An 18399-nucleotide genomic window follows, 5' to 3' on the forward strand; every position below is an offset into this window, starting at 1 on the left:
CTGCTGTCCGCCTGACGGTAGCGTGAACCCTGTGGGGATGGAGTCTCTGGTCCTTTTCCCGGTTCTCCCTTTGCTACTCAGTCTTTGGATTCTTAGGCGGGCTTTGCACATTGCGACATCGCAAGCCGATGCTGCGATGTCGCACGCGATAGTCCCCGCCCCCGTCGCAGGTACGATATCGTGTGATAGCTGGCGTAGCGAAAATTATCGCTATGCCTGCTTCACATGCACTCACCAGCCCTGCGACCGTCGCTCTGGCCGGCGACCCGTCTCCTTCCTAATGGGGCAGGTCGTGCGGCATCATAGCGACGTCACACGGCAGGCGGCCAATAGCGGCGGAGGGGCGGAGATGAGCAGGATGTAAACATCCCGCCCACCTCCGTCCTTCCGCATAGCCGCCGGCGGCAGGTAAGTAGATGTTCCTCGCTCCTGCGGCTTCATACACAGCGATGTGTGCTGCCGCAGGAACGAGGAACAACATCGTACCTGTCGCGGCACTGGCATTATGGAAATGTCGGTGAATGCAACGATGATACGATAACAACGTTTTTGCGCTCGTTCATCGTATCATCTAGCATTTACACAGTATGATGTCGACAGTGACGCCGGATGTGCGTCACTTTCGATTTGACCCCACCGATATCGCACGTGCGATGTCGCAACGTGCAAAGCCGCCCTTAGGGTCAGCAAGGATCTTGATGGTCCCCTCGCTGTGCAGGTGTTGACAAGCCTGCCTGGAGCTTGTGCTAGGGTAATGTACCCCGTCAGTGCATAGTTCCGGGAGTACTCTACCGTACTCCACCGGCAACTACTCTCCTGGGCACCAGGTTACTGCTCACCACAGGACAGTCCGTCTCCTCACCTTCACAGTCTTACTCCTACTTCACTACTGTCTCTTCTCAGTCCACAGTCTGCCCCTCCCACCTTGTCAACTAGTGGACTGGACTGGCTCCACCTCTAGGCGGCCATCCATTGGTCCGACCCTAGCTGGGTACCATTGTATGGGGGATTGTTGGGGAAAACTGGGATTGTGTAGTGTTTGTATAGCACTGACACTGGGTTTCCGGGTCCCTAAGGGGGTAGGTCCTGCATCCTGGTGGGGATGCAGTACCTTGTAGCTCCCTCATGGCTTCAGGGGAGCTACATGATCACCTCTCCTCATCCAGGGGGCTGATCCCATAAGAGGTACAAAAGTGAGGAGACACTTGTTTCGAGGTAGTTGGTGCTGTGACTTGGAGAGGCAAGGATCTGTTGCTGCAGCCAGGACCTGGTGACCATGAATGGACTATAGAGATTGGAGCTGGATACAAGCACTATGATCGTGATATCAGTCATCTGCACGATGGCTGCTATAGGACCGTCTATGGAAGAAATCACAATTGTTGCATCGTTAACCTGACCAGATGATTATTACAACCCATAATTTCATGTCGACAACCCTGCTGTGAGTCACGAGCTCGGTGGTTTAGCCAATGTAGAAGGCCTGAGCTGCAGACGTGATTAGTTGCAGCCTTGTCAACATGACATAACTGCTGCAGCTGATCAACCGTGGTGCTAAAAAAAACCCTGAAAAGGTACAACACCATTTAATTACTTGTTGTGTGGGTTAAGGGCAGAAAATTCAACTTTTTGAAATTTTGCTATTTTTTTCCAAAACTTTGAGTATTTTTTTAAGAATGAACCCAAAACATATTGACTAAAGTTTGCCAGCAAAATGAAATGAAACACAAAACAGTCTCTGAATCACAAGAAGAAGTAAACTTGTACTGCTTAAAAGGATGCCTCCACCATGATTTACTCTGCAGCTCTGCTTCTTCCAGAATTGCCGCTGTGTATAAGCCCAGGATTGTCTAACTACATAAACTCTATGAAAAGCTTTAAAAAGTCTGCAATAAGTGAAAGCATATAGTGTTTGAGCAGGTGATTTCCTGCCACTAGTCCTGTCCGCTGCAGCCAGCGAGCCTCAGAGATGAAGCCTCCACCGGTGCCATCGCTTCTGCGTCTCTGTGCCTATATTCTGCTGATCGGTAAGTGACCTGAACAAAGTCACACAACGACCCAAATCCATAGATATAAGGGAATGATTACAATTTTATGTTAGATTATATAATGTTCCAAGCTGTAAGAACATAAAGGTCTGTGCAAAAGTATTTGCCCCCTTCCTTTCAGATGCCTTTATTATTGTTTCACAGTAATGGGATATGTTTTATAGGATTAACGTTGCTTATTGATGTGATGTGAAGGTGTAAGAGCTGATATAGATTCCTTTTCTAACCTATTATTATAGTGTTTTGGCGCATGCTTCCTATATTCATCGTCATGCTGGACTTAGAGATACAGTCCTGTCCAGCTGGTTACACAGATACAGAACTGGCAGCCCAAGACTCTTCTGTTTGTCTAGCTGGTTACACAGATACAGACTTTGCAGCAAGAGACTCTTCTGTTTGTCCATCTGGTTACACAGATACAGAACTGGCAGCCCAAGACTCGTCTGTTTGTCTAGCTGGTTACACAGATACAGACCTGGCAGCAAGAGACTCTTCTGTTTGTCCATCTGGTTACACAGATATAGACCTGGCAGCAAGAGACTCTTCTGTTTATCCATCTGGTTACACAGATACAGACCTGGCAGCAAGAGACTCTTCTGTTTATCCATCTGGTTACACAGATACAGACCTGGCAGCCCAAGACTCTTATTTTTGTCTAGCAGGTTACACAGATACAGACCTGGCAGCAAGAGACTCTTCTGTTTATCCATCTGGTTACACAGATACAGACCTGGCAGCCCAAGACTGTTATTTTTGTCTAGCAGGTTACACAGATACAGTCTTGGGAGCCAGAGACTCTTCTGTTTCTCCAGCTAGTTACACAAATACATTTCTGACAGCATGAGACTCTGCTGTTTGTCCAGCTGGTTACACAGATACATCCTTGGCAGCCCAAGACTCCTCTGTTTGTCCAGCTAGTTACACAGATACAGCTCTGCCAGCCCAAGACTCTTCTGTTTGTTCAAGCTGTGTTACACAGATTCAGTCTTGACAGCCCAAGATTCCTCTGTTTCTCCAGCTGGTTACACAGATACAGTTCTGGAAGTGTCATTCTTGCTTATTCGACAGATGGCTACACAGACATAGTAGTCCTAGAAGCCCTCACCTTTCTCTCATTGGACTGTATCCAATTATCCACAGCTGGGACCATAAATCGCAGATATCTGCTCAGCAAGAGAGATGTGTGTCTATCACTGCTCCCTATTTGTTTGTTGTGGACTACGCATCCTTAACATCTTTTCCTGCAGATTGCAAACTTTTCATGACATTTATTAATCCTTTTTTATCATTGCTGTATAATTGCCAATTCTACCAAATATTTTGAATATTTACTCTAGGACGCTGTTGCTTTTTTAAATCATATTTGCTGCTCTCCATTAATGAACTCGCCTTGTGGCCCAGTCCTGAAGAGTGCAGTACCAAACACGACCTACACCATGTGCAGAATTATTAGGCAAATGAGTATTGTGCTCACATGATGCTTGTTATACATGTCGTCCTACTCCAAGCTGTATAGGCTGAGAGCCAACTACCAATTAAGTAAATCCGGTGATGTGCACCTCTGTAATGAGGAGGGGTGCGGTGTAATGACATCAACACCCTATATAAAGTGTGCGTATTAGGCAACCTCCTTCCTTTGGCAAAATGGGTCAGAAGAGAGATTTGACGGGCTCTGAAAAGTCCACAATTGTGCGATGTCTTGCAGAGGGATGCGGAGGTCTTGAAATTGCCAAACGTTTGAAGTGTGATAACCGAACAATAAAGCGTTTCATGGCAAATAGCCAACAGGGTCGCAAGAAGCGTGTTGGCCAAAAAAGGCGCAAAATAACTGCCCATGAATTGAGGAGAATCAAGCGTGAAGCTGCCAAGATGCCATTTGCCACCAGTTTGGCCATATTTCAGAGCTGCAACGTTACTGGAGTATCAAAAAGCACAAGGTGTGCCATACTCAGGGACAGGCCAAGGTAAGGAAGGCTGAAAACCACCACCTCTGACCAAGAAACATAAGATAAAACCTCAAGACTGGACCAAGAAATAGCTTAAGACTGATTTTTCTCAGGTTTTATGGACTGATGAAATGAGAGTGACTCTTGATGGGCAGATGGATGGGCCCGAGGCTGGATCAGTAAAGGGCAGAGAGCTCCACTCCGACTCAGACGCCAGCAAGGTGGAGGTGGGGACTGGTATGGGCTGGGATCAGCAAAGATCAACTTGTGGGACCTTTTTGGGTTGAGTATGGAGTGAAGCTCAACTCCCAGACCTACTGCCAGTTTCTGGAAGACAACTTCTTCTAGCAGTGGTACAGGAAGAAGTCGCTATCGTTCAAGAAAAACATGATTTTCATGCAGGACAATGCTCCATGACATGCATCCAACTACTCCACAGCGTGGCTGGCCAGTAAAGGTCTAAAAGATGAAAAAATAATAACATGGCCCCCTTGTTCACCTGATCTGAACCCCATAGAGAACCTGTGGTCCCTCATAAAATGTGAGATCTACAGGGAGGGAAAACAGTGCACCTCTGGGAGCAGTGTCTGGAGGCTGTGGTGTCTGGAGGCTGTGGTGTCTGGAGGCTGTGGTGGCTGGAGGCTGTGGTGGCTGCTGCACGCAATGTTGATCGTAAACAGATCAAGCAATGACAGAATCTATGGATGGTCGGCTGCTGAGTGTCATCAGAAGGAAAGGTGGCTATATTGGTCACTCATTTTTTGGGTTTTGTTTTTGCATGTCAGAAATGTTTATTTCTAAATTTTGTGCAGTTATATTGGTTTACCTGGAGAAAATAAACAAGTGAGAGGGGAATAGATTTGGTTTTTATTAAGTTGCCTAATAATTCTGCACAGTAATAGTTACCTGCACAAACAGATCCCCCTAAGATAGCCAAATCTAAAAACCCCTCCAACTGCCAAAAATATTAAGCGCTGATATTTATGAGTCTTTTGGGTTGATTGAGAACATAGTTGTTGATCAATAATAAAAAAAAATCCTCTAAAATACAACTTGCCTAATAATTCTGCACATGGTGTATATTCAGGTGTGGCAGTGTTATTACAAGGAAGCAACTATTTTTTCTAATCCTGGATAATATCTTTAACGGTTGGTCGGAGGTCTGTATAATTGGAGGACAGGTAGAAAGTCTTTGTTAGGCTTCCGCCACACATCCGTGAAAAACGTGCGTGTTTGGTCCGTTTCCGTGTATACTGGAGACACGGCCAAACGTGCACCAATGTTACTATATCTCAGCGGTTACACTTGCGTTTTTGGTTATGTCCGTTTGTCCGTCTCCGTGATGCGTTTTGTGGGCCGTGTCTCACGCCAGCATGTCCGTTTTATTCACGCCACACGCAGCACGGACCCAATGAAAGTCAATGGGTCTGTGCGCACGTCCGAGTGACACGGACGCATCTCTGTTTGTTCCCTGTATGTTTTGTGCTTTTTTCATGTCATGTCAGTCTTTTTTCTTTTTATGTTTCGTTCTCTCCCTCAGTCCGTCGGTCGGTCTCTATGTCTGTCTGTCCCTCTAGCTGTCTGTCGGTCAGTTCCCCCCTCTCTCATACTTACCGTTCCCCGATCTCCGGCGCGGCGCTGCACGGCTGTTATAAAAACTCCGGCGGCTTTTCCTCTTTTGAAAAAGCCGGCCGCCCATTAATCAATCTCGTATTCCCTGCTTTACCCGCCCACCGGCGGCTGTGATTGGTTGCAGTGAGACACGCCCACCACGCTGAGTGACAGGTGTCACACTGCACCCAATCACAGCAGCCGGTGGGCGTGTCTATACTGTGCAGTAAAATAAATAAATAAATAATTAAAAAAACCGGCGTGCGGTCCCCCCCCATTTTAATACCAGCCAGATAAAGCCATACGGCTGAAGGCTGGTATTCTCAGGATGGGGAGCTCCACGTTATGGGGGGCCCCCCACCCTAACAATATCAGTCAGCAGCCGCCCAGAATTGCCGCATACATTATATGCGACAGTTCTGGGGCTGTACCCGGCTCTTCCCGATTTACCCTGGTGCGTTGGCAAATCGGGGTAATAAGGAGTTATTGGCAGCCCATAGCTGCCACTAAATCCTAGATTAATCATGTCAGGCGTCTCCCCGAGATTCCTTCCATGATTAATCTGTAAGTTACAGTAAAAAAACACACACCCGAAAAATCCTTTATTAGAAATAAAAAACACAAACACATTCCCTCATTACCAATTTATTAACCCCGACAAACCCTCCATGTCCGGCGTACTCCACAGTCCTCCAGCGTCGCATCCAGCTCTGCTAAATTCAGGTGACAGGAGCTGCAGAATACACCGCCGCTCCGGTCAGCTCCACGCAGCTAATGAGATGAGTAGCGCGATCAGCTGCTGTCACTGAGGTTACCCTCGGCCACCGCTGCATCCAGCGGTGACCGCGAGTTACCAGACTGACAGCTGCTGATCGCGCTACTCATCTCATTAGCTGCGTGGAGGTGACCGGAGCGGCGGTGTATTCTGCAGCTCCTGTCACCTCCATGCAGCAGAGCTGGACGCGACACTGGAGGACCGTGGAGTACGCCGGACATGGAGGGTTTGTCGGGGTTAATAAATTGGTAATGAGGGAATGTGTTTGTGTTTTTTATTTCTAATAAAGGATTTTTCAGGTGTGTGTTTTTTTACTGTAACTTACAGATTAATCATGGAAGGTGTCTCATAGACGCCTGACATGATTAATCTAGGACTTATTGGCAGCTATGGGCTGCCAATAACTCCTTATTACCCCGATTTGCCAACGCACCAGGGTAAATCGGGAAGAGCCGGGTACAGCCTCAGAACTGTCGCATATAATGTATGCGGCAATTCTGGGCGGCTGCTGACTGATATTGTTAGGGTGGGGGGCCCCCCATAACGTGGAGCTCCCCATCCTGAGAATACCAGCCTTCAGCCGTATGGCTTTATCTGGCTGGTATTAAAATGGGGGGGGACCGCACGCCGTTTTTTTTAATTATTTATTTATTTATTTTACTGCACAGTATAGACACGCCCACCGGCTGCTGTGATTGGGTGCAGTGTGACACCTGTCACTCAGCATGGTGGGCGTGTCTCACTGCAACCAATCACAGCCGCCGGTGGGCGGGTAAAGCAGGGAATACGAGATTGATTAATGGGCGGCCGGCTTTTTCAAATTAGAAAAAGCCGCCGGAGCAGTGTGAACGCCGTGCAGCGCCGGTGATCGGGGATCGGTGAGTATGAGAGAGGGGGGGACACTTCAGTCACTCGGGGGATTACCGGTCACCGGTGAATCCTTCACAGGTGACCGCTAATCAGTACACGGCACAAAGACAGAGCCGCGGCATGACAATGAAGTCGGGTGAAGTTCACCCGAGTTCATTCTCATCCCGCTACTCTGTCTTCCGACATGTAGTAACGACATTTTGCATCACACACGTACATTTCACACGGACAACACATACACATGTCAGTTATTTCACTCACGCACACACGGACATTCCACACGCACATACGGCTAGCATACGGGATACACACGCAGGCCACACATACCATAAAAACGGACATAAAAAACGGAAAACGGACCCGAAAAACGGCCCGTTTTACACGGACGTGGTTTTCACGGATGTGTGGCGGAGCCCTTAGGTTGTATGGTCTGGGGTCTGTATAAAAAGGGTCACTTCTGGAATCCATATTGAGTGTATCTGGTCTGGGGTCTATTAGTTTAGGGAATCTCTCACGCAGTCTGTTAGTTTATGCAGTCTGTATTTATTTTGGGCCCAAATTCCACCATCTATTGTGAGAAGCTTATGGAAGGAGATCCAAAACGTTTTCCCCAAGTCACACAGTGTAAGGGCAATACCACCAAATACTAATGACATGGAGGAAACTTCACTGCGCAGAAAGGAATGAAAATGCCTGAAAACATTCTCTCTCTGTCTCTCCTCTCTCTTTTCTTTCTCTCTTTTCTCTTTCTCATTTTTCTGGCATTTGGCAAATAGAAATCATTTTGGTTCCTACTTGACAGAAAATGGGTAAGGTTTATTCTGATTTCATGTCAGATAGTGAGAAATACCTGTAGATGTGTCTGTATAGAGAGCTGTGGGAAAAACCTGCAGATGTGTCTGTATAGAGAGCTGTGGGAAAAACCTGCAAATGTGTCCTTATAGAGTGTGGATGGAAACTTCTGGTTGCAACCTTCTATATGTACGAGAATTTTCAAGGTAGGCCTCTAAAAATGATGAAGGAGGGCATCATACACATCCTTGAAAAATTAAGAGTGAGGGTCGCATGATCACCCTGTTGTTATGCTTGCTGGGCGAGTACAGTATTAGTGGGTCCACTGGACCAAAAGTACCGTTCACTTGGTGGAGGAGCGAACTGCACCAGCTGCTGACTCTTCTCAAAGGAGGAGGCAGCAGATACACCCGCTGGTAAGCGGCAGGCAGAGGGCAGCCCCAGGGGATTTGCGGTACTTTGGCAGCTGGCGCCACAAACACAATAGACTCTCTGATGATAGGAACAGCAGCAGCAGCCAGAGTTCTGGATTCAGCCGGGATGAATAGATGGAGGCAGCAACAGCGGCCGATGTAGATACTTGCGGCAGCGGCTGTCATGGTAGGCCGCCGGCAAGGAAACATCCAGCAGTGGATATTGTGGTAGGTAGCCGACGTGGATGTTGCAGCATCGGACTGGTAATGCACTGAAAGACAGATACAAATCAGCAGCAGAAGATGGGCCAAATACAGCAGCAGCACAATGGGACCTGAAAGCTAGCAACATTAGGAAGTAGTTGCCCAGGCACCTCCCTAAATGGGAAGGTGCCTTAAATACCTGAAACCTCTTAGTTAACCTAAGTGCAGGAAGGAGAGATGGAAATTTCTATTTGTAGCGTGGGTCAAGAAAGGTGTACAAACAGTAATCAGCGTTGGCAAAAATGCGTGTAACACTAAGGTCATGGGAATGGCTGACGGACAAAGACTGCTATGTACACCAGACTCTTAATAGGCAAGACTTCCCTGTCCCCACTAGGAGAATGACTCTCCATCTCCTCCTCTTTTTCAGGCCATCCACACTGAACAGGCGGGATGAAGCTGGTGTGGGTAGTACCCTCTGTACCTCAGGCAACCATCTCCTGTTCCTCCTCCTCCTCTTTCTCAGCCTCCTCCTTATTATCATCCAATCCGCACTGAGAAGATGAAATGAGGCTGGGCTGGGTAGTATCACCCTGTGTATTTTCTTCCGCCATCACCACTTAGTGCGCGTGTAAATCTTCCCCATTAATTGTGAGGCATCATCACTCTCTAGTGCCGACGAGCTTGTCTGCTGCTCCAGTGTTTCATGGAGCCAGGGGTCACACCTCCATTCAAGTCTATGAGAGCCTTGTTATGGCTCTCATAGATTTGTATTGGGCAATTATGAAGTAACTTAAGATTTACAGAAGTTGTGCTCACAAGATTGCACCACAGTAAAAAAAAAAAGGGAAAAGGTGAAAATGCCAAAGGGTGAGTATAAGACAGTGGCAAAGACCTTGTGTTAAAAGCATCAATGCAGAGGTGAAAATAAATATGCTGGAGAGGCGCATTAATGATATAGAAAGAGCTGGCGCCCACGTTTTGGTGGAAATTCAATGATAAATGTCCCCTGATGTGTATTAACTACTTGACCAATTGCCCGGCACTGCAGATTTAACATGAACAATGTGTGACTTTACGTTTCGGATATTCACCACCACAAAGGAAGAGGTCAGTGGTAAAGGTGAACGAACCATTTGCACACTAGTAAACACAGCAGTATCTGCGAGTGGATATTACCACTGTTAATGTACTGTGAGATTTCCATTGTAGAAATTCTGCAGCAAATACATTATGACTGTGCAGACTGTATGTACTAAAAGGGGGGGGGGGGGTCCCGAAATCAGTTATGTGTGACATTGGAGTGCCATCAAAAGAGCTTTCCCTCATCCCCCATATACTTTATGGAAATCTTTCTGTCACCTATAAGGCCATAACGTTTTATAAAAAGCCTTATTTTGTTAGTGGTGGGGGAAGAAAACCAAAATCAGTCAGGGGTGATACAGTGGGGGGACGCAGTCAGTCAGGGGTGATACAGAGGGAGGGGATAGTCACTAGTCAGGGGTAATTCAGAAAGACTGGCTCAGTCAGGCAGGGGGTGATACAGGGGAGGAGCTCAGTCAGTCATCCTGCGCCTCTCCTGGTATATATATCCCCCTCCTGGTATATATGCCCCCATACTAGTTAATTTGTCCCCATTCTGGTTTATTTGTTTCCCATCCTGGTATATATGTCCCCCTCCCGGTATAGATGTCCCCCTCCTGGTATATATGTCCCCTTATTGATAGATATGTCTCACTCGTGGTATATAGATCCCCTGCTGGGCTCTTCCTGGTATATATGTCCCCTCATTGGCTTTTCCTGGTATATATGTCCTCCTTTCGGGCCCCTCCTAGTACATGTCTCCCCGCTCCAGATATATATGTCATCTCTTGTGCTACTCCTAGTATATATGTCACCCACCTAGGCTCTTCCTGGTGTGTGTGTATATATATATATATATATATATATATATATGTCCCTGCTTCTGGTATATAAGTCCCCTCCTGGGCTCTTCCTGGTATATATGTGCCCCTCCTGGTAGAGATGTCAATTCAGTTGGATGCCCTTGGATGCACATCCAGCTGAAGCAAAACAGGGAGTGGGGTCAGCGGGCCCCTCCACCACCCCCGGCAATCTACCGCTCCTGTCTTCAGCTCATGGAACACCTTACCTTTCCCCGCCAGCTTCCTCAACTTCACCACATCTGCGGCTTTGCATTGCCTGCAGTAATGTGATGAGGTTGCAGCTTGATGAACTCTTCATGCTGCTGCACACTGGACTGCGGGATGACGTGCCGCACCCTGCTCTACCCCACTAACCCTGGTGCCACCATACACATGGCTAATTTGCATATGAGTCCCCTGAAGCACATCGCATGTAAATTAGCCATCAGGATTGCGGCTATGACTGGGGTCCGGTGAAGAGGAGGGCCCAGCCCCGGGCTTAATAAAGTGACATAAGTACCACGGCCGAGCCACCCTCTTCACCAGGCAACATCAGTAAGGGCACTAATTCCCTGATGGCGGCCGTGCCAGCAGGTGCTAGTGCCTGGGCCCAGCGGTGGATCCTCCTGTTCCCCGGTGGGCCAGTTCGACACTGGCCATTATCACACACAACCATGCCTGGTTGTGGGTTCACCGGGGAGAGCCACAGATCTGTCTGGTCTGCTAGACCTTTCAACAACTCGGTGGTGTGCTTTTTGTCACCTAAAGAAGTTAGTTTCAGCAAAGCCTGCTCCCACTTCACTGAGGCAGTGCTGTAGTCCTTCCAGCTTGCCACTGAAATGGGTGACAATTTGGAGATCGAGGAGGGGGTGCTGGAGCTAGTGTAGGAGGTAAGAAAACTCTGATGTAACTAGGATCCGCAACCCTAGGCGTCGGAAGCACATAAGCCGTTCCTAGTTCCGACTTGGTCCCAGCATCAACTAAGTTTACCCAGTGTGCAATCAGGGAAATGTAGAGTCCCTGGCCAAAAGCACTTGTGCGGGAACGGCACACCGGGAGAAATAGTAATGGCTGGGGACCAAGTACCAAGGGACGGCCACTGCCATGAGGTTGTGGAGAACCTCAGTGTACACAAACCTAAAAAGCAACATTTCCAGAGAAAGTAGTCTGGGACAAGGAAGTCAAGGTGGTTGCTGATGTTGGTTGCGAATGTGCAACGACTGGTGTAGGATGTGAGGCATCCGCGCCTGCATCCTGGACAGGGGATTGGCAAGGATGTAGCATATGGGAAGAGGCAGTGGTGTCAGCCGCAGACATTTACTATGGACCCAGGCGTTTGCCCAACTAGTTGGGTACTTTGATGACATGTCTCAGCATGCTGGTGGGGTGGTGGTCAGGCTGCTAGTGGTCAGACTCCTGCTGATCTTGGTATCGCACAGGTTGCAAATTACTTTTTTTTTATCCTCTGCACTCTCTTTAAAAAAAGTGCTAGTCTGGGGAACACCTAACTTTTGACCTGGGAACTTACCTTGTGTTGGAGCTTAATAACCATGGGCCTCCCTAACCTGAGAATACCAGCCCCCAGCTGTCTGTTGAATCTTGGCTGGGTATCAAAATTGGGGGGACTGCACACCATTTTTTTAAATTATTTAAATAGTTAAAAAAATGGATTGGGTCTCTAGTATTTTGATACATATCTAATATAACGCACACCGCTGGATGTTGCAGCCTCCAGCTGTCTCCTTTATCTGTGCTGAGTATCAAAATACGGGGGACGCTATGCCATTTTTTCAGTTATCTATTTTTACACTTCACTTCGAGGACCCAGACAACTAGTGTGAGGGCCACCAATCACAGATGCCGCCACACCGGCAGTTTGACTGCAACCAATCAAAGACCCTGTCACAAGGGTGGGCTGAGGAAGCAGTGAATATTCATAAGATTTAATGAGCAGATCCAGAAGCAGTGACTCTGTAAATATAATTGTCCCTCTTTAAACCCCATTTTGCTTTCTTTTGCAGACCCCTAGCCCTTACAAACACCATTTTATAACACTTAAGTTTGGGTCCGTTAGATTTATATGGGGCTTGGCATCTGAGGTATAGCTCGCTTCAAGCCCGGTTCTGAACTGGACATTTTTTTTTAGGTCCAGCCAGACCCGCCAAAGATCTGCGGGTTCGCCCATCTCTGTTAAAAACTCACCAAATACTCAGCGTGTGAACGTGGCTAAAGAAGCAGTAAAAATAACCAAATCTACTATTACACAGATATGGCACCAAAATTAAGCTTAGGCTATATTCACACACACAGAGTTTTTGCTGTGTTTTTTTTTCTCTGCAGCCAAAACCCACTTTCTTGGCAGTAGAAATGCACATTTTTCAGTATTTTCATGTCAGTTTTCGGTGCGGATTACATGTGTGGTTTGTCTACAGTACATGCTTAAAAAGGTAGTTTTATTCACCATAAAGCTTAAAAACTGCTGAAGAAAAAACGTAATTGTGTTTTTTACTTTCTCATTGCTTTCTATGGGTGAAAAAATGCTGCAAAAATAGTGCTGGAATTGATGTGCTGCAGGTTTGAAAAAATGCTGCAATTCTCAAACTCAGTCAAAAAAACAAAACACACAAGCGTGTGCATGAGATTGCTGAAATTTCATAGCTTTTGCTTGTACTGTAAAAAGGAGCATTGGACACACGTGGTTGCAACTATGCAAATTGCACATGTGCATTTCCTAAACTGGGAATAGAGGGGAATTGTTACAGTGTGTCCATAGCGCAATATCACAACATTTGTCTTTAAGTAACAATGGGTGAACCCAGACTATAAAATTTGGGAACGGTGCACAGATACTAGGTTCCAGATACCCAGTATCCGTGCACCAACCTCGGATACAGAGTTCTCAGGGAACTCCATGTAACTATTTGGATTCGGCAACCCAGATAATTAAAAAAAAAAATAAAGGAAGAAGAAAGAATATACACAGTAAAGCAGGAGCGTTATACTTGCTGAGTCTCCCGGAAGGCTGGAATACTACTTCCAGTGCCACTCATTAACCCTCATACATATTCACTGCCTTGCCTGCCCACCGACAGTCCTGTGTAACAGCGTGTCTGATTGCTTGAAATCATACACGCTGTGTGCGTCTCTTTAGTGGTGTAAAAATAAATAAATTGGCATAGGGTCCCCCCATTTTATGATACCAAAACAGATAAAGCATACGGCTACAGGCTGCAGCCCCCAGACGTGTGCTTATCTTGGCTGTGTATCAAAATAAGAGGGACCCTATACGGCTTTTTAAAATTATTTAAATAAATAATTTTTTAAAAACAGCGTGCGGTCCCCTCAATTTTGATGCCCAGCCATGATAAAGCCGACAGCCGGGGGCTGGTATTGTCAGGCTGGGGAGACACATAGTTATTTGTCCTCCCCAGCCTACAAAGAGCATATGGGAGGCATATATGAGACCTGCTATTATTAAACTGTAAGTTAAAAGAAATAAACACAAACACTTAAAAAATCCTCCCTCTTTCTCCAATTTATTAACCACAAACACCCAGTTATGATATAATTCACAAAAGGTCCCACAACAATTCCGAATCTGCCGCATACTGAAGTCACAGCGAGCAGGCACAGAACATGTCTGTATGCTGTGGTTTCAGGCAGAGACTGACTGAGCCACAGCTATGAGCGGTGATGTTACTCAGGTTATCTGTGGTCACAGCTGGAGGTTCCCATAGTACCCCACCTGTGACCACAGTATACTGATATACTGTGTGCACAGACATCTGATGAATATCTGATGTCTGTAATCATATACCATCATATATTATCCTATATACTGTATGACTTCTGATGTCTGTCGTCAGTATATCATACATCATCACATATTCTCCTGTATAATGGATGTAATATACTATGTGCACAGACATTGGATGTCATATACAGGATGATATGTGACTGATGTATCCTATACTATGACCTGATTCCATTGGTAACTTAGGGTACTTTACACGTTTCGACATCGCTCGCATCGGCTAGCGATGTCGAGCGCGATAGTACCCGCCCCCTCGCACATGCGATATCTGGTGATCGCTGCTGTAGCGAACATTTTCGCTATGGCAGCTTCACACGCACATACCTGGTCGGTGACGTTGCGGTGACCACCGAACAATCCCTTTTCAAGGGGGATGTGCGTTCGGCATCAGGAGATGTTCGTCGTTCCTGCGGCTTCACACACAGCGATGTGTGGTGCTGCAGGAACGACAAACAACATCGTATCAGCAGCAGGAGCGACATTATGGAAATGAACGACGTGACACAGATCAGTGATTTTTGACTGTTTTGCGCTCGTTCATCGGCACTCCTACTGGCTACTGGCGCCAGATGTGCGTCACAACAACGTGACCCCGACGATATATCGGTAGCAATGTCGCAACGTGTAAAGCCCCCCTTAGTTGTGTATGTTTGGCAAAAACAAAACACAAAAAGGCATTCAGACATCCAGTAACTAAGCAGTACTTGTGTGACACCATTACTCCAGGTATATTTCCAAATGTAACCAGGTCCACTACAAAGAAATATGTGCTTTAAAGCATAACCTTTGTTTTCATTTTTATTTCATAAATCAATAGTTCACATGGAAATAAGCAAGTTTGTAATTTATCTTATCAGAGAAATCTGCTATTTTCTCCTCCAGAATTGATCGGCCATTATCAAAAGTTTGAATTCTGAGGTAAAATCTGTATTCAGTGAAGACTTTCCATTACTGAGAGGAGATGGCGGTTGCTATGGAAACAATTCTGTGTATACCGGAGGAGGTAGGAGCTATAGGCCGAGCTTCTCCCTCCTCCATCTTGTATCTAGATAGAATCTCCTCAGCAGCCGCTCTCATCTCCTCCCAGTAATGGGAAAGTCTTCACTGAATACAGATTTTACTTCAGAATTTTGATAATGGCCGATCAATTCTGGGAGAGAAAGAAGCAGATTTGTCTGATAAGATTCATTAAAAAGTCGCTTATTTTCATGTGCACTATTAATTTAAGAAATAAAATTTTAAACAATTTTTATACTTTAAAGAAGCAGAATTCCCCCTCCTAAACCTCTTCTGAGTCACATGACAGCGATTCAGACTCTCCGGATCACTCTATGCTTGAGCCAGTAAGTTTTACAATGAGAGTCTATGGAGCCTCGTTCTGAGCCTTCATAGACTTACATTGTGAAAGTTACTTACAGGTCACGCAGAGCTCATTGTGATCCCGAGAGTCTGCAGAATAATGATGTCGCTGAATAGAGGAGAACAGCACTGGATCCCGGAGAAAATCGCAAAAGCTGAGTATAGTAACACACTGACACTACACTACATACACATACACACAGGTTTAGGGTGGGGGGAAGTGAGAGGGAACCTATCACTTACAGTCCAGTCCAATGGGTGTCGCTTGTGTTGACCTAGCGCCTCCAGTATCCTCGTAATCACCATCCTCTTTCCCTGCTTTGTGTGGATGACACTTCCTATATCATCCTCACAGAGGCCTCCATTGCGCTTCTGGACAAGCGCATGTCTTTTTGCCCTGCAGAGGGCAGAGCAAAATATTGAAGTGCACAAGCGCGGACGTTCATTGACCGTTCCCCCTGCGCTTGCGCATTACAATACTTTGCTTTGCCCTCAACAGGGCAGAGAAAATTGCGCATGCTCGGGAGCACAATGGAAGATGTTGTGTGTATGACGTAGGATGCGTCATCCGCCCAAAGCAAGAAGGAGGACAGCGATCGCAAAGATAGATTAGGCCCTGGGTCAAGACCAGCGATGCCCATCAGACCGGACCGGATCGCCTCATAGGTAAGTAGGTGACAGGTTCCCTTTAATGGGACACTTCCTCAGGTAAACTGTTTTGTCTATATTAGAATGGATAATGGAATGTTATATATGATGGATGCTATGAGGATAGCATGCAATCCCCACGCTATAAACTTTTTTCATCCAACACATTCAGTTCCAGAATCTATAAGTAGTAGAGAAAATACCGTAGCAGTCGGACACTTGGTTCTGTTATTGTATCCTTGTACTGTAGTGAGCTTGGATCTGTTACTGTCTCTAGAAACTGGAAAAAATTAAACTTATAAATAAATGTGATCCTGTGCTATGGACATACTGTTACAATTCCTCTGTATTTCCAGTGCGGGGAACCCACGTGTGCATTTTAAATAGTTGTGATCACGTGCCAATTAGAGTCTCAAATGCTGCTTTTTACTGTACAAGCAAAAGCTATGCAATTTCAGAAACTCATGCACACGCTTGTTTTTTTAATTCCCTGACTAAATTTGAGAATTGCAGCGTTCTTTAAAATTTGCAGCACATCAATTCCGGCAGTAATTTTGCAGCATTTTTTCACCCCAGAAAGCAACAAGAAAGTAAAAAACGCAATAACATTTTCCACAGTGTTTTTCAAGTGCTTTGATGAATGAAACTAACTTTATTAAACATATACTGTACTGTAAACAAAGCACACATAATCTGCACCCAAAAACACAAAAAAAAACTAAAAAATTTGGCATTTTTACTGCCAAGATGGCAGTTTTTGGCTGCAGAGACATTTAAAAAAAACACCAAAAATGCTGTATGTGCATATAGCCTAAGCATGGTTTTGGTGCCATATCTGTGTAGTAGTAGACTTGGTTATTTTACTGTTTCTTTTGCCACATTTACACACTGAGTATTTGGGGAGTTTTTACCTCAGTATTTGTGTGCCAAAACCAGGTGCCTGTGTTTCTATTATACTTTTCCTCTAATTATTCCACTTCTGGTTTTGGCTATAAATACTGACGTAAAATAACACCAAATACTCATAATGTGCATGTGGCCTGTGTAGTTTGCTTGGTTATTGTACAATTTCTGTGTAAGATCTTTGGTGAGGAAGTTTATGTATAGAGTCTGATATATTGAGTCCACCTATCCTGGTTTCTGATGGGATAACCAGGGACCAGGGCTCCTAACTGGCCCTCAGACTAGGGGGCCCTACCTGTCCCTGATACCAGAGATACGTGACATTGTCTGGGCCGCCTTCCTTGCCTTGCTACTGAACTGCCTTAATCCCTCACTCCAGGGGATGATCAGGACATTAGTGGTAGAATCCACAGTTAAGGACAAACAGGGGAAACCAAAACACAATCACTCAGCATGCTCACACAGAGGTATTAGACAACAAGTGATAAGGAGGAAAATAAGAGCAGGGAGGAATCAACGAGACAACGAGAGAACTCCATATCAACTCCACGCACAAAACTAGACAATCACCAGCTGGACTGGGATACAACAGCACACGGAACATTATAGCTACATCTATAGTTGGCAAGGGAAGACAGGCTCCTCCATCTTAAAAAGGTGAGGAGTAACTGTGCTTGGCATAGCACACATGTGATCCAAGAGGTAACCAGCAGACTAACAGAAAATTAACTCCTGCAAGCTCGGTAAGCAATGAGAACACAGCTGGTCTGTCTGTGTAACTCAGAAGCACAAAAGGAGGCATAGTGTGGAGTGTCAGACTCTGCAGTGTGAACAACGTCAGATACTGCCATGACACTCAGTGAGTTTAGAGTCAAACACCGTGTGATTGCACCTCAATGGTGAATTTCATACTGTAAACATAATAAAGATGGGCCGCTGTTCATGGGCCACTGGTGTGCCAGCCATCCCCTTCATCTATATAAGGTGCAAATTTCTTCAACTGCCATTTCCATAATGAAATGTGATGGCTCTGAGCCTGGACACCTTAAAGACCTGTTTCACTGAAAGCTTTTGTTACCACTACTGTTCAT

At 45.9% G+C, this 18399-nt stretch overlaps 1 protein-coding gene across 2 annotated transcripts in view; it reads left to right on the forward strand.

Moving 5' to 3' along the window:
* The first annotated feature begins 1725 nt into the window (after positions 1–1725).
* LOC142243671 (HEPACAM family member 2-like) overlaps positions 1726–18399 on the forward strand; it is a 57181-nt gene continuing 40507 nt past the window's right edge. For both annotated transcript variants that reach the window (XM_075315808.1, XM_075315807.1), the window contains exon 1: positions 1726–2027. In XM_075315808.1, coding sequence (XP_075171923.1) covers positions 1970–2027 — 58 coding nt within the window. In that variant the 5' untranslated portion in view covers positions 1726–1969. The remainder of the gene's footprint in view (positions 2028–18399) is intronic.

This window comes from Anomaloglossus baeobatrachus, chromosome 6 (assembly GCF_048569485.1).
Source record: "Anomaloglossus baeobatrachus isolate aAnoBae1 chromosome 6, aAnoBae1.hap1, whole genome shotgun sequence".
In the NCBI taxonomy this organism is placed as follows: domain Eukaryota; kingdom Metazoa; phylum Chordata; class Amphibia; order Anura; family Aromobatidae; genus Anomaloglossus; species Anomaloglossus baeobatrachus.